Below are 14,108 nucleotides of genomic sequence, written 5' to 3' on the forward strand. Positions count from 1 at the left end.
TATATATATATATATATATATGCTTAAAACAATGAGTCTTTCGTACACTGTTATCTTAACTGTTCAATCTGCAGCGAATCAAGTGTACACAGTAGAACAACCTCCTCCCTATCCTGGTGTCATGGGAACGGCGGGATCCTCAGAACTGGGACCACCACCAGCCTACGTGGCTCCACCACCAGCTTACGTAACCCCTAACAGCGGGACTGCTTACGCGCATGCTTCTGCCCCGGACCAACCGGCAACCAATCGCGATAATAATCAGGTAAGGAACAAATAGGGTACTTGGCTTGGTATTGTTATAACTAAAAAATCAACAAGGCGTAGGCGCTGTCCTTGCGGAACTGACTCGGCATGCGCGGAAAACATGCATGCTTTTTTTTGTATCATTTGTGTTGCAACTATGCATGTTACAAATTGTTTTAAAGTCGTAAATGGGTTAAAGGTATCTGTTGTAGGTCTACCCATCTTAAGCAGTACGCGGGATTAGAATAGAGCAGTATGTACAGCATGTGCGAAACATTTTTCCAACGTGGTGAAAAGAACGATCATATTCGTATGTATGTGAGATTCGATGGCTTCAAATGATTATTCATAAATCAGCATAATTCTTAGTATTACTAACTTTAATTCTGTTGAGTCTACCAAATAAAAATTTACAATGACTAACGGTAAAACTTATCTTCTCAAGGGATTTTACCCCACGTTCGAGTCAAAGACAGCGTAAACTGCAGCACACGAGCTACTTTTAGTGGAGACCCTTTCGGCTACGGACTACTTTATACGGTGGCTTTTATTCTCATCATAACAGTTGATCTTTTGCTTCCGTGGTGACATTGAGTCTGGTGAAGAGAACAATCATGTCAAGACTTTTCCAAAGATACGGGGACACTACAAAACGTCAATGCGGAATCAGATATTGCAACGATTGTGCAATACTGCTGCAGGATTGTTCTGCTGCACAAATAAATTTGAAGGTTAATGTATGTTTTTGCTTAACGTCAGAAAGCTGTTATGCAGAGTTTGTTAGAAAAAGAAATACTAAATATCATTTTTATTTAAGACACGGTACAATTGAGGCAGCGGAAAAGCCGTACACAGAGATATTTTACGGAAAATGTTTGCAACAAGAACAAATCGTAAGCAAAAATATTTGATTGTCAATTAATATTTTGGCGACAGAAAAAGCTACGGAATCCTAATAAAATGCGTAACTTCGTATACTAATTCTTGTGGTGCGACTGCACTATGCCTACCAAAGGTTGCCGTGTAAGAAAAACGCACTACTATTTTAGACAACCAATCCTGTTATTAATTCATACATTTACAAAGAACAAAGCTGCTGAGCGAACCTCGTGTCACAGCGCAATAGGCGCACTAACCGCATAGCTTCAAGAGAGTATATAATGAAAGAAAGCATATATTTACATTTTAACCGGTGCAGCATCGATACGGTCGATGTTAGCAGAGTCGGTATACATATGTATGTGATGCATTGGTCTAAATATCGTAGTCGTCTGAATATCATGTACGTCACTACGTTGTTAATAACTTCGTGCTTTCAAAAAACAGATGACAATTTACGAAATAGGTGTTTCTCCAATGACAGTGTGTTCGTTTCATTTCGGGGTGGCTTACGCGTATTATCCATCTTTACGCGATAAGTTGCCAACATCGGACACACCGGAATTGGAAATAAATGATCAAAGCTTTACAATCGTTATGGTAGTTTTTTGGAGTTAGTAGACAATAAATCAGTATACAGAGAGTTTCAGCTTCCACAATGTGAACAACTATATACTAAAGATTATTTATTTTAGGGAAGGTATGTTTTAATGATTATCTGCTCAAAAAAATTTAGCAAGCCTATTGGCACCTAGCCAACTATTGCGTATGAGTCTACATGTTGTCGATAATAATTTTCCTAACCTATATAAAAACAATACGATCACTCCACGCAATCACACACGTAAACAGCTTAAAAAAAATGTTGAACCCTTAACTCCAGTACAGAAGCGTATAACGTGCATTTATTTTGTACGCGGTCTAAAATATGGTTATTAAGAGAAGGTGACAAAGTTTTAAATTTTGCTTGGTAGAAGGTAACCCTGCCAGCACAAATTTAGCATATTCCGGGACAACGTACTATTTTGAAATCATACTTCTGAACCGTCGAATATAGGCGAACCGAGTTCGCAAAAATCTATTAGAGTGATCAAGGTTTTATAACTGACTATATAATTCACTACAGCCATTGCTGTACAGTATTAAAATGTAAAATAGGTTCGTAAACTTTTTTGTAACATTACAGTTTCCTATCACGATACCAAATACCGATAAAACGCAGTTAGTATGCTTAAATATTTTTACTGAAATTCATCGATCGACACACAGAATTGTGTCACATACATGAATTAGTTTACATATGCTTGGTACAGTGCTAAGAATCATAGCACTGTACCATTTTCATAATTCGTTAATTATCTACATTGCACGTCTTACTAATCGGTTCTCTTAAGCCATTATCGAGAATTAAATGTCAGTAAATGCATTATTTTTATACAGTACGTGCTACCTCCTTTATGCCACTTAAACTACAATTAAATTTTAATTCATGCGTAGTTCTTACGCCCTCTAAATATTAACCTCGCGATAGACAGAATTTTAAATAACGAATTCCTGTATAACTTTCTAATAACCCATAATAGTTATTTTTTGTACTTAGCACCGCCCACTGGTAAACAGTAAATACAATAAACTAGATCATATCTGTCTTTCGGTCCGTCCATTTGAACCTACGTCCATGCAACCATGCAGTACTTTCGTTGCCTTAAATTCTACCATATGTGTACTGCTGACCTCCACATACGGCTTACGATGTCTCCTATTTTAATAGCCAGAGTGAGCTCCGCCTTGAATTTACGGAAATTCACCTGTTTTGGCACGAAACAGCTAGCACTTGTCAACGGTGTTACTATGATCACATAATCAATGGCCTTCTATAAAAACTGTTGAATCCTCGACGATCTCTAAAGTTGTCCATATCCGTATCTCCTCTTCTATGGCTCCTCTTTTCTCTTAAGCGCCGTATCTTTGCTCTTTTATTAAACTCATAAACTTAGAATGAAGTACACCCAGTGTAGTAATTCTTTTGATTAATCTAGCTGTAAGGAACTTAGTTTTTCCTGTATTTTACCGAAGTTGATGAGACACTCATTTACTAATGGTGTTACTTGATCCGCTACCTGGAATACGAAAATAAACCATTACAAAACTAACCATAAATTTAAAAAAACCTTCGATTTAAAAATATGTATTGCCGATGTACTACATTATATATAATGCGAAAAATATTTGAATATAATGTTTCGTGTCGCTGAAGTGTATAAAGCATTCACAAATAACTGTTAAATACACATCAAAGAAAACTACATGCTCTACAGCTCCAGCATACGACACAATATTTAATATTCTTTTACCTTGACTAGAGCCCCGACGTGTTGGGAAAGACCTGCTGGCTCAGAATCTCCTGTTTGAAGTAGTCCTGTGATTTGCCGAAGAACCTAAACTTACATACAAATCATAGGTATTGGAACTTGCTTTCAGTGATTGATTAATGAAACCGTCAAGACAAAAGATGCTTAATTGAGGTTTTTCATTATCTAATTGGTTCCACAAATGTTTACAAAAGTTACCGGCATAAATCCAATGGTCACATTCCCAAATGTTCCTTCGCTGGGTGAAGCAAGGTCTTCTTCTTCTCGCGTTGGGTCCATAAGAATCCTATCAAAATATGAGCAATACATGTAAAAAAGTTTTAATCATTTCCTTTGTTAGCGCCCGATGGATCTAGAATTCGTTATAATTTGACTTAACACTATAATAATAGTTTTAATAAAAAGTTCAAAATGTAATGGAACAAACTGTAAGGTTAACTAATAGTATGATTTTCAGTAAGGAGCCGTTTACTGTTCTATCACCTATTTGTGGTTTTAAAGGTTTGATACCTTTTGAAGCAGATAATACTAATTGCAACTACTGCAGGTAGGTCCACCTTTGTTGCTAACCTGTTGCCATGAACTCTTAGATTGACTCCAATAACCTGGTCGAACAGTTCAATTCCAGATGACGCCAAAGCTAAACCACACGCCGTAAGCGCGCAGGAGAGAGCTCCGCCATCATTTTCCAAACAGATCACCTAGAAAATAATTTAAAACATGGATTTTTTTAGATATAATTCTATTCATTTTATCAATTTGAGCCACGTACGAAACTACTTTTTTTTCTGAAAAGCTCTTCTGGAAATTTCAAATACCAAGGTATGAGCAAATCCTCGTAATTTCGTTTGAACTCTAATTATTTCATTTTTTATGAGTATGTCTATAACTGCCTAGTAACCAACTTAGTAAAAACACCTACACTGCTTTATGTTAAAATCACAAAGTACTGTACTTAAGTGAAGCCACTTTGGGTTGTGTATTGCACTGTCTCATTTTAGCTGCCTTTATTCATCAGTGGATAAATAGACATTTTATGTAAAACAATACCTGGATATCGATTGCTGCTTTTGGGTATCTCCGAAGCTGGACAACTGGTCGCAGTGCTTCTTCGAGCCATTGCGAATTTCGCTGCTCTGCGAGAGTCAATGTATCAGCCCCACGTGCAGATACGCCAGCATTTGCGTATGGAGCAAATTTAAACACACATCTATAATTCGTTTAATAATAAAATAAATACATAATAATAAAAAAAACGTTACAAACAATTACAACGGCAATACATGTGAAACATGTTCATTTGGCATATATATATTATCTACACGTAATGGTTCCGTAAAATACTTCCTAGTAATTTCGTTTGAGTAAAGAGCTATAATATAGAGACACCCTTTTTTCAGTAGTAAAGCTTCTCCCGGTTGCTAAAAGGCGCTGATATTATAGTACAATGTTCGATATCCTGCTTTACGTTCGATAGTTAACCCTTTTGTCTTTATTTCACTAACTGTGTTCTACTTCTCATTTCTCTAGATTCGTCTTTACAGAAGGCAAAATGCGACAGCACTTCATTTACATCAATGTTCCTTTTATTTACCTGAGTTGTGCTTGGAGCGAAAATTCTTTCCGTCTAGTGACCTCCCGAGGGCCGAACACGGCTGCCACAACCTTTGTAGAACCGTGCTCAACAAAGCCAGAGCCTGATGTTTCACTTACAAGGCCTGCTTCTAGCTCTAAATAAACCAATAACATCATAAAGACATGATTAGCATACGTTCAGCATTGTTATATTTACGCCTAAGCGTATCATACCTAATTTTCCGTTTATTAAACGTGTTGGCTGTTACACAAATGATGACGGCAAGGATGACCGTAGGAACAGCCTATGCCTATTATTACTGATTGAACATCATAAAATTTAGTTGCTATTCTTCAAGTTGTCTGTTATGTTATATAAGGCCGTTCTATACGTATCATTTACGGACGAACTGTATAAATTGAGATTATTATTATTATAATCGAGTTTGAATTGAACGAGCGTAGCCACTCGAGCCATGCGCATTCTGCGCTTGTGCTTCATAAATTAAAACCTTTAATGTAGATTTTAAATGTCTAACAGCTCCACGTGCTCAACAAGTAGGCGTTCAATTAAAAATCAAAGAGGCAGTGATTATTGTCATTCGATTGCTTCATTTCTTGAAATTTTTTTAATAAGAATTTTCATCAATATGCAGCTGATCCATTTGGTTACTTATTTTCAAGTGAGGTATGATGGCACGTGAAGCTGATCAGATATTCAAACAAAGATTCATATAAGATTATTTCGGTACAATTGTACAACGAGGATTTGGAATAAAATTATGCATATTCAAATGTATGCAGTTTTTTATGTAATTCTTTTTTAACCTTCACTTAGTGGTTGATGTGATTATGGATATCTAAAAAGAGATTCCTATAAAAGCAGACCGAGCACAACAGATTTATTACGTTCTACGTTTTTTTTTATCATTTATAATTACTGATAATAATTTTATAATTTCTCATTCATTAGAAATGAATCTTTTAATGAGTCTGTCAATTAACATGCAGTAACTATTATATGTGCAATGCAAAATATATATAGAAAGATAAGAGTGGAAGAGACGACTCTTAAAGCGGGATCTAAACAATTGCAAGCATTGCGTGCTCTCCTCCTTGGAATATCAATATTGGTGAACTACGATTATTGTAATTCAGACCGAAGTATTTGATTTTGAAACTGAAGAAGCAGTGATACAATGAAAACCATGACTTGATTTCTAGTACCTTTCTCACTGTAGATTAACGTTACACTTGCAGTAGCACGATTTGAATTTATCCGCAATAACTGAGTATTTTCTCATGATTCAACGTACTACCAGATAAGCAAGTTATTATTAGAAACGATACGTTTCGAAAACGTTTTGCATTAAAATATATAATACTTTGATTTAGGTGTCGAGTGCGGATGCAAGATTATGGGCTCGGAAATATTAATAATCTGATGTGAGATTATGGTTGGTATGAGCCAGCTCGCAACAGGGTTCAAATTCTTGTTCGATTTCCCTAAATTTCGTCAGCTCGAAAAGAGTTATAATCCGAATGGATACATTTATTAAAATAAAATTAACAAAAATCGGAAAACAGCAGCTTCATTGAATAAAATAGTATTTAAGAAATGCTTCTGCCGAAATAGGATACAACAAATGATCACTTATCTTTTTTAATAAAACACTAATCTATACTGATGAAGAGGTATTTCATCTTTATCTAACATCCTCTAAATTTTACTGCAACCTTTACATACGAGTCGTTCAAAACGTGAGTGGCGCAAGATGTCATAGTAAATGGGACTCGGAAAATTGATGTTGTTAAATGTTCATAATTACTTACTTCGAGGTTTGAGCTCATCATCTTGCCGTCCATCGCCGCGTTGTAAGAACTAAAATCCGAAATGCGCTTAGGATTAAAATTAGATTAGAGCTTCACATAACCATTCAAAGGTTCATTGTCTCAGGTTTAAAATTTAAAAGTTTAGCGAAACTTTTAAATTTTTAAGACATGGCACACGAAGGGAGTATTATGTTGTAGTCTGCTTGTTAGCAATTTTTAGCAAGTTTAGCTTGTTAGCAAAGCTACCGAGCATCCATAAATTCATCATTCCAAATGCTCAAAATGACGATCACTTTTATTTTATGACAGTAACAATTTTATTATTAAATTCATTGTTGCGGAGTCAGTTTTCAGTAAATATTTAGCAAGGGTTATCGTATCTGAGTACTAAATATTGATAGCGAACGATTTTGCATAAATATAATTATTCTAATTTACCCTAAAATTGTAATTTTTGTCTACTCACTTTTTTAGGGTTTTTCGGTTGTTGTTGAAACTGTTGGTATGGAACCGAAGCAGGGGCCTTTGTCCTTTTGTCTACGTTCATGGCTGCAACTCAGATAAACCTGAGCGAGCACGGCTGTTTCCGAATAATTAATTTTCTAAGGCAATCTGTAAATAGTGGCACGCACTATCCTGCACGTGAGATGCTCGACTGGCAGCCCGACGACTGTTTCTTATTATTAATGTTTACACTAGCTGCCTGTTTACTATATGTGCAGACGACGTGATATGTCGCCATGTTTTAACTCATGCAAATATTTATTTCATTTAATGCGACTATTTAATCACTATTTAATACTTAGTTGCGCCCTCTTAGCTGCTCGATTAGTAGAGTGAATTAAAAGTATATATGTATATAACATAAAATCGATGAGCATAACGTGTGCTCTTGGAACTATTTCTATAAATATATAAGGAGCAGACAAATTTTTGACTCATATTTATTTTTGTGATTTTATAACTTAGATATTTTGGAAATTAATCATCCTGTCAACCCAGACTTTGGGGATTAACTGAAAATCGCACGCATGTTTTGATATATTTTATCTTTATTTACTTTGGCTTACCGGATGACAATATGAGATACTCTTCCTTGCTAGTGAATTCATCGCACGGCACGTTGTACTACCATTAATAGCGATTGCTAATCAATCGCCATAAACTGCGTTTAATATTTTTCGCTTTTCGTTTATCTGATCTGCCTCCGAAAACAGCTGCATCTTTGAATGCTTACTACTTTTTATTCCGGAAGATCGCGTAGTTGTAAACTTTTCCTTTTTTCTAACCACTCATAATTCACTTTTCTTTAATTGTTTCTTATCTGTATGCAAAGTGCTAAAAGAGGCCGCAGTCATTTAAACGGCGTCCTTGATGATCTTTGTGTACGTTTTAATCTTAGTAGCTATAGACATATCAACGTATTTGTCACCGATCGACACGACCATTCCGCCCAAGATTGAAGGATCTATCTTCTTTGTCAACAGAATTTTTTCTCCTTTTTTTGTAAAAGCAGACAGCGCCGTTTGAAGCTCTTTTTCACTCGCGTCATCCAAAGGCTGAAATATACAAATGGTGATATTTTCTGTAAAGCTATACGCAATAGAAATTGTGCATGAGAATGGAGTTTGCAAAGCAGGATATAAAGAAAACTATAGTATATGTGTGCCAATTTTATGTTGAAGACTATTTCCGGGTTTAATGTGAATTCTACTGTACTTGTTGTTGATGGTAAGTCATTTCGACAATATGGGATGTTAAAAATAAGTTGAACATAAACCTACACAAATCAATCATACCGCTGACTGTTTATGCGGAAAGAACAGGGTCTTAAAATGTTAGGATTTAGTGTAATTAAATGCTGGTTAAACAAATATTGGTTAAAAGTATTCGTGCTCCTAAGCGTCCTTTACGAAAATATCAAGCAAGTCAGCTCATCATTAATTTCTAACTCTGACAGAAACAACGTACTGAAATACAAAGATGTCAGTCATCATGTTAAGTAAAAAAAAGAAGCGCGTCTTACGCAACTTATTTATGTATATTTATTTATGTTATATTTATAGTTTACACAGATATTTTGCATTACGATGCGACACTTAGCCCTTTTTAATGTGAACGATCCCATTAACTACTACCCTGTGTGTTTAAAACTAAATGACAGCACCTTGCCTTGCATCTCTAAAGGGTGTTTTCGGGGTTCGTCATTCATATTTTTTATAACCCTGAAAACCTATGACCGTATAATGCCAAATAAATACCTTGGCAGTGGTGACCTCGCACAAAACCTCCCCACGCTCGGCAGACATGATTTTCGAAAAAGCAGTGATAATGGCATTCGCATAATTCATGCGGCCATTTTCCGCCATAGCGCCCAGCATGTTAATGGTTAGAGGGTTGTAGTTGTTTTTCTTCAAACCCTCCTCAATCGCTTGCTTCTTGAGGGTTTTTTTAATCAACGGGTTACATAGAAACTCCGCTAGTTTCTTATCTGACTTAATCGCGGCCTGTATAAAAAAGCGGAAGTACATCATGGAATATATGACAAAAATAATAAAAGATACGTGATAGGAACTTCAAAATTCCTTTCCTTTGATTTAACGAATTAAATGCTGTATGTGTGCATACAGATATAAGTATGACTAATTGTTCTTATAAAGAATCAATATTGCGTACTGGTTTTTAACACTTTAGCCTACTTGAAGAAGAAAACGAAAACTCGTATGTACCTTGACTTTAAGAAGGTCCTTCTCAACGACTGCAAGGTTCTTCTGTTTTGAAGCCGCGGAGTACAGTGCATTGGCATAGCGGCCTTCGATGCCAAAAATCGCAATCGGTGGCTGTAACACATGTCATTGTCGCATTAGGCATGTTGTATGTAATTCTTTTTAAACAAAGAGCGCTGTAATATAATTTGTAGTTTCCGTAAATATTCCACGTTTATATATATATATATATACCTTCTGATACCCTATATATATATATATAGGGTATCAGAAGAAATTATTTCAAAAATGAAATTCAGTTGTGAAGTTAAACGAGCTATACATTTAATTTCATATTTAATTTCTGTATTACATTCCTTTACATAATATATTTGAAACAGAAAGTGATTGACTAAAATTTAAAAGGATCTTTCCTGAATGACGATGAAAGCGACCTGACTAGCTGAACAAATGGTCGTCGGAATTAGACAAAATACCGAAGTCAATGAGGCATAATCATTATGTAAATGGAGTAATGCCGCATAAAAAGGCAAGTTCCATTCCTATTAAAAGGACATGCAAAATATACTAACATTGTGATCCACAATTGTTCACGGTAGCTGAATTATGGATAGGCCAAACTACAATAACGTAAGGTAAAATAACTATTTCAGTACAATGTTCTAGTTGTAGAAATGTTCATTGGGTAAGACTTAATTAATATCGCATTAGGACAGTAATGTGAACCCTTCTCGACTCACCTTAACAAGCTGCTTCGACGCAGCATTCATGGAGAATTGCCGGACGGCCTGTGGAAAAAATTTTAAAAAGAAACAAATAATATTAATACCACTTTTCACAAACTGTTATACAAATCAATTACAAGCCAAGAAGTACATATGGCTGAATTGAACATTTTATGACTATAAAAATAAAGTTTCTTCTGCAGCTTCGAAACACTGTTGAAGGTTGAACTGCACATAGCAAAACAAGTAAAATGATTACTACTTTTGCTCAGATGTTGCTCGGGTGAATTTATCATTATTAGGATAAGTTTCGAAAGAAATTCACACTTTTATATTGAACATATTCGTTAAACTTACATAAATAGCGTTCCTCTGAAGCAAAGCCATGGCTCGACAATGAGAGGTCACCACTTGTGAACAAATGAAGACCAAGAATCCTTACGACAACAGTTACTGTCGTAAACAAACAGAAGGACCGCAACCATTACGAAAGAATAAACGATCTTAGATTTTATGCTATAAAATAGGGAATATCATGATTTGCTTTATTATTATATATTAACTGAGCAATTTATAAAGCTAGGTAAGCCAGGCTATTAAAAGAGGCTCCTACGAACGCCTACCTGTGCGTAAAAATTTTGGGCGGCTACTGTTCTTTAGAATCGAACGAAGTTCATCCTAGCTAACGCATGGTAGCGCCCCGCGAATCTCGGAATTATTTCTGCTGTTCATAAAGTGCTTTTCTCTAAGCTGTGAAAAGTGGTTTAATATAGACTAAACCAGACTTGTCTCAGTTATCGTACTTATACACTTTCATATTTATTATAAAAAAAATTATACTATGCCACTCTACGAATTGCTGGTGGTTATGCGATCTATGAAGGAGGTAAGTCTGACTCCTAATCACAGTTGCATATATTTTGGCATAATGCTTTACACACTATGTATTTTTGAAGTATTTACATGCAAACCAATTCTCTTACGTATTTGGAATGTTAAGTAAAGTTATTATATCATTAACTACTCTATTAGAAACACGCGGTAGACCTACGTGATAATTTCACACTGTTTCCTCTCCTGCCTCTTTATATTCCAGACCCAAACGATTGCTACTATGAAAAGAATGGGACAGTTACTTCTCGACAATGGAGCACTACTTCGTTCTATCCAAAATATCGGTCTAAACCGTGAGCTTGCCCACAAAACCTCGTCTCATGGAAAGGTATTTTTACGATGTGATTTTAGGTAAAATCCGTGGTAAAAAATTTAAAAAACCAAATTTTTGTAAATAATGAAAACAAGCTGCATACACCATGAAAGAAACCCTATCATCGCGTTCTATATGCAAGCTTATTTCACCTGTATCTTGTATTGTTGTTTCTTTCACTGAAACTTATTTCCTTTGTAATGTAGCTTATGGATTCGTATACTTCCTATTGAAACTTAATTTAAAAGAATGTATTTAAAAGAAACCACATGATATGTTAGAGATTTTTTTGTGAGCCGTTCATGTAATATAACTAATTCGTTGATATACATCATTCTTTTATAACGATATATACATTGATGTTGATGAGTGCAGTTAGCTTATTTAACATATATTTATTGTTTTAAAGTGAGTCGAGCTCCAACGTCAACGTACCTCACAAGCTTACGGCACGGGATAGTTATTTATTTTCGTTGTACGTGTTAAAAAATAAATAATAAATACCTGGCAGATTCACAACAGGCTACGATGTCTTACGTTAACGGCTTACCATGACACATTGATTCACTCGGTTTGTAAGTTGGCCTATTTTGTTATTCTTACGGTGGACATTATCCAACAGGTCCATCATACAGGCTCTTTCATCTTGTACAAGTACGACGCGCCCATTTCCCTATTGCAAACATTGCTGAAAGAAGTCAGACTAGACGTAGATATTATTAAAGGTACGTGAACCTTGTGGAAGGTTTTTGTGCAACGGAATTATACTAGATGCACGAATATGCAAGCAGATTTACATTGAATATTTTTATTCTAACATTTTAAAACGATCTATCCTATTGCCTTTATTGGACGCATTCTAAAAAGATTTACTGGTAACCTACTGGAAAAATAAGCGACTGCGCGTGTTTTGCATACCATAATAAAGACAGTACGGACTTGGACTAGATATTTGGAGATGAGTGGTGATGTGTTGATATATTTATCTTATTCGTTGTTGATAGAGCTGAGTGGACTTGTCCAATATAAGCAAAATACAATTCATATGAAGAAACGTTTGTTGATAATTCATATGGTGGGAAATAAGCGAAGAAATTATGCGTTTTCATAAAAAAGTTTTTTAGAGTTTTATAGCGAATGAGGAGGAAAATAATGTATCACTGCATATATATTGCTAAGGACAATCTTTGATTTTCCCTTAGTGATAATATGAAATTGCCTTAATTACGAATATTTTAATTTCTAAATGTTAAAATGTCCAAAAAAACACTGACATGTGTTGCACATCGTGCATTGGATCATTACTTGGTATGATATGGTATTATATTAATCACCCAAGTAACCCAAATGTCTCATGTTTTCTGCGTTCGCTATATATAGCTTAATTTTGATGGACTTCATTAATAAGTAAAATGTACGTTTAAAGTCATTTCATTTTTTTAAAGTTGGGTGTGTTCAGGTAAAGAAACCGAAGGACATAAAGTGCACATTAGAAGGTGAACTACAGATCCCAGCGAAACGGCCATCTGTTCAAGAACTTATGAAGACAGGTGCTCGTCCGTCGAAGCCTGGTTACGGCGGAATCGTTGGAGGGCCGTTTTAAATACCGATAATATTATGATTCACTTGTAATAATATTTAAGTAGTATTTTTCATATTGGAACTATCATAGTCTTCGTTTAGCTAATGTTAATCAAAGCTTCGTATGCTGCAAAGTTGCGTATGCATTAATTAGTAGAGAGGTCGTAAGTAATTTAGTAGTTTTAAGAGGAAATAGGATTAGTCTTTAAACGCAACGAATTTAAAACCGCTGTAAATTTTAAGTGGAACGAGCGCTGTGCCATGAAGGGTTTGGAACTGAAATAAACATATTTTTGTGTAAACAAAGACGCTTCAAATATACTAACTTTTTTGGTCACTTAAATTTTATCAGAGGTGGTATATTAAGGCTATTGTTCTAATATATCTGGAAATTGCTTATTATTTACAAGTTTTTCTTTTACATTTAAAAATACCTGTAAATCCCTGGAAGATTGACCTAGCCAGTGCTCGTCCAGCGCCTTGTGTAACTTATTTTACGTACCGTGAACAAGCGACTTGTGGCACGGAGAACTGTTTTGGTAAGAATGCACTAGGCTAAATTAGACAGCTTCGTATGAGTGGTGTCCTTCATATGGCCAATATTGGCCGCATAATATACTCGCTCATTCTAGGTAAGTGATAAGAAACATTTTACACATATCCTCAGAAGTAGTTACCGTACACTTCCGGCCGATTGAACCTTTGTTAACCGGATTTCAGCTAGTGGGCTCGTCTCAGTCCATTCCTTTAAAATTGTTTTCATTCGAACGTGTAGCGCTGGATTCACATCCGTTACCGGCTTGCTATTCCAAACTTTAACCTTTCCTCTTCATTTCTAAACTGTTCTTCGACACGTCATTCATTACACCGGGGTTAATCCGTTGCAAGCGAACGCGGCATATTTTGGAGAAGGGCTTATTCATCACCAAATATTTACGTAATGCGTTAAGATTACACACGTGCA

General features: G+C 35.5%; 4 protein-coding genes across 6 annotated transcripts in view; 2 read left to right on the plus strand and 2 right to left on the minus strand.

Moving 5' to 3' along the window:
- Wbp2 (WW domain binding protein 2) overlaps positions 1–1,717 on the plus strand; it is a 19,387-nt gene extending 17,670 nt beyond the window's left edge. For all 3 annotated transcript variants that reach the window (XM_022795167.2, XM_022795169.2, XM_022795166.2), the window contains exons 6-7: positions 75–265; positions 692–1,717. In XM_022795167.2, the coding sequence (XP_022650902.1) occupies positions 75–265; positions 692–727 (227 nt within the window). In that variant the 3' untranslated portion in view covers positions 728–1,717. The remainder of the gene's footprint in view (positions 1–74; positions 266–691) is intronic.
- Positions 1,288–7,783, minus strand: LOC111246012 (exosome complex component MTR3-like). Its single transcript, XM_022795165.2, has 8 exons — positions 7,372–7,783; positions 6,906–6,954; positions 5,092–5,227; positions 4,548–4,707; positions 4,068–4,198; positions 3,696–3,783; positions 3,480–3,563; positions 1,288–3,245 (listed from the first exon to the last, which is right to left on the minus strand). Exons 1-8 carry the CDS (start codon positions 7,450–7,452, stop codon positions 3,156–3,158), a joined length of 819 nt encoding a protein of 272 aa, XP_022650900.1. The 5' UTR covers positions 7,453–7,783; the 3' UTR covers positions 1,288–3,155.
- Positions 7,784–7,937: 154 nt separating this feature from the next.
- ATPsynO (ATP synthase subunit O, mitochondrial) lies at positions 7,938–10,825 on the minus strand. The gene is made up of 5 exons (XM_022795170.2): positions 10,714–10,825; positions 10,372–10,419; positions 9,635–9,745; positions 9,167–9,412; positions 7,938–8,464 (listed from the first exon to the last, which is right to left on the minus strand). Exons 1-5 carry the CDS (start codon positions 10,741–10,743, stop codon positions 8,264–8,266), a joined length of 636 nt encoding a protein of 211 aa, XP_022650905.1. The 5' UTR covers positions 10,744–10,825; the 3' UTR covers positions 7,938–8,263.
- A 22-nt stretch (positions 10,826–10,847) lies between these two features.
- On the plus strand, positions 10,848–13,465 carry mRpS6 (mitochondrial ribosomal protein S6). The gene is made up of 4 exons (XM_022795171.2): positions 10,848–11,242; positions 11,453–11,578; positions 12,186–12,288; positions 13,009–13,465. Exons 1-4 carry the CDS (start codon positions 11,198–11,200, stop codon positions 13,164–13,166), a joined length of 432 nt encoding a protein of 143 aa, XP_022650906.1. The 5' UTR covers positions 10,848–11,197; the 3' UTR covers positions 13,167–13,465.
- Positions 13,466–14,108: the final 643 nt, after the last annotated feature.

Source organism: Varroa destructor, unplaced genomic scaffold, assembly GCF_002443255.2.
Source record: "Varroa destructor unplaced genomic scaffold, Vdes_3.0 BEIS01000002.1, whole genome shotgun sequence".
Lineage (NCBI taxonomy): Eukaryota > Metazoa > Arthropoda > Arachnida > Mesostigmata > Varroidae > Varroa > Varroa destructor.

Coding starts and splice junctions, on each gene's coding strand:
- LOC111246012 (XM_022795165.2), bottom strand. CDS start 7,452: ATGAACGTAGACAAAAGGACAAAGGCCCCTGCTTCGGTTCCATACCAA. Junction 6,955..7,371: donor AACCGAAAAACCCTAAAAAA/GTGAGTAGACAA, acceptor TTCGGATTTTAG/TTCTTACAACGCGGCGATGG. Junction 5,228..6,905: donor TGATGAGCTCAAACCTCGAA/GTAAGTAATTAT, acceptor TGGTTTATTTAG/AGCTAGAAGCAGGCCTTGTA.
- ATPsynO (XM_022795170.2), bottom strand. CDS start 10,743: ATGGCTTTGCTTCAGAGGAACGCTATTTAT. Junction 9,746..10,371: donor CGTCGAAGCAGCTTGTTAAG/GTGAGTCGAGAA, acceptor CATGTGTTACAG/CCACCGATTGCGATTTTTGG. Junction 9,413..9,634: donor AGGACCTTCTTAAAGTCAAG/GTACATACGAGT, acceptor TTTTTTATACAG/GCCGCGATTAAGTCAGATAA.
- mRpS6 (XM_022795171.2), top strand. CDS start 11,198: ATGCCACTCTACGAATTGCTGGTGGTTATGCGATCTATGAAGGAG. Junction 11,243..11,452: donor TTATGCGATCTATGAAGGAG/GTAAGTCTGACT, acceptor TTTATATTCCAG/ACCCAAACGATTGCTACTAT. Junction 12,289..13,008: donor AGACGTAGATATTATTAAAG/GTACGTGAACCT, acceptor ATTTTTTTAAAG/TTGGGTGTGTTCAGGTAAAG.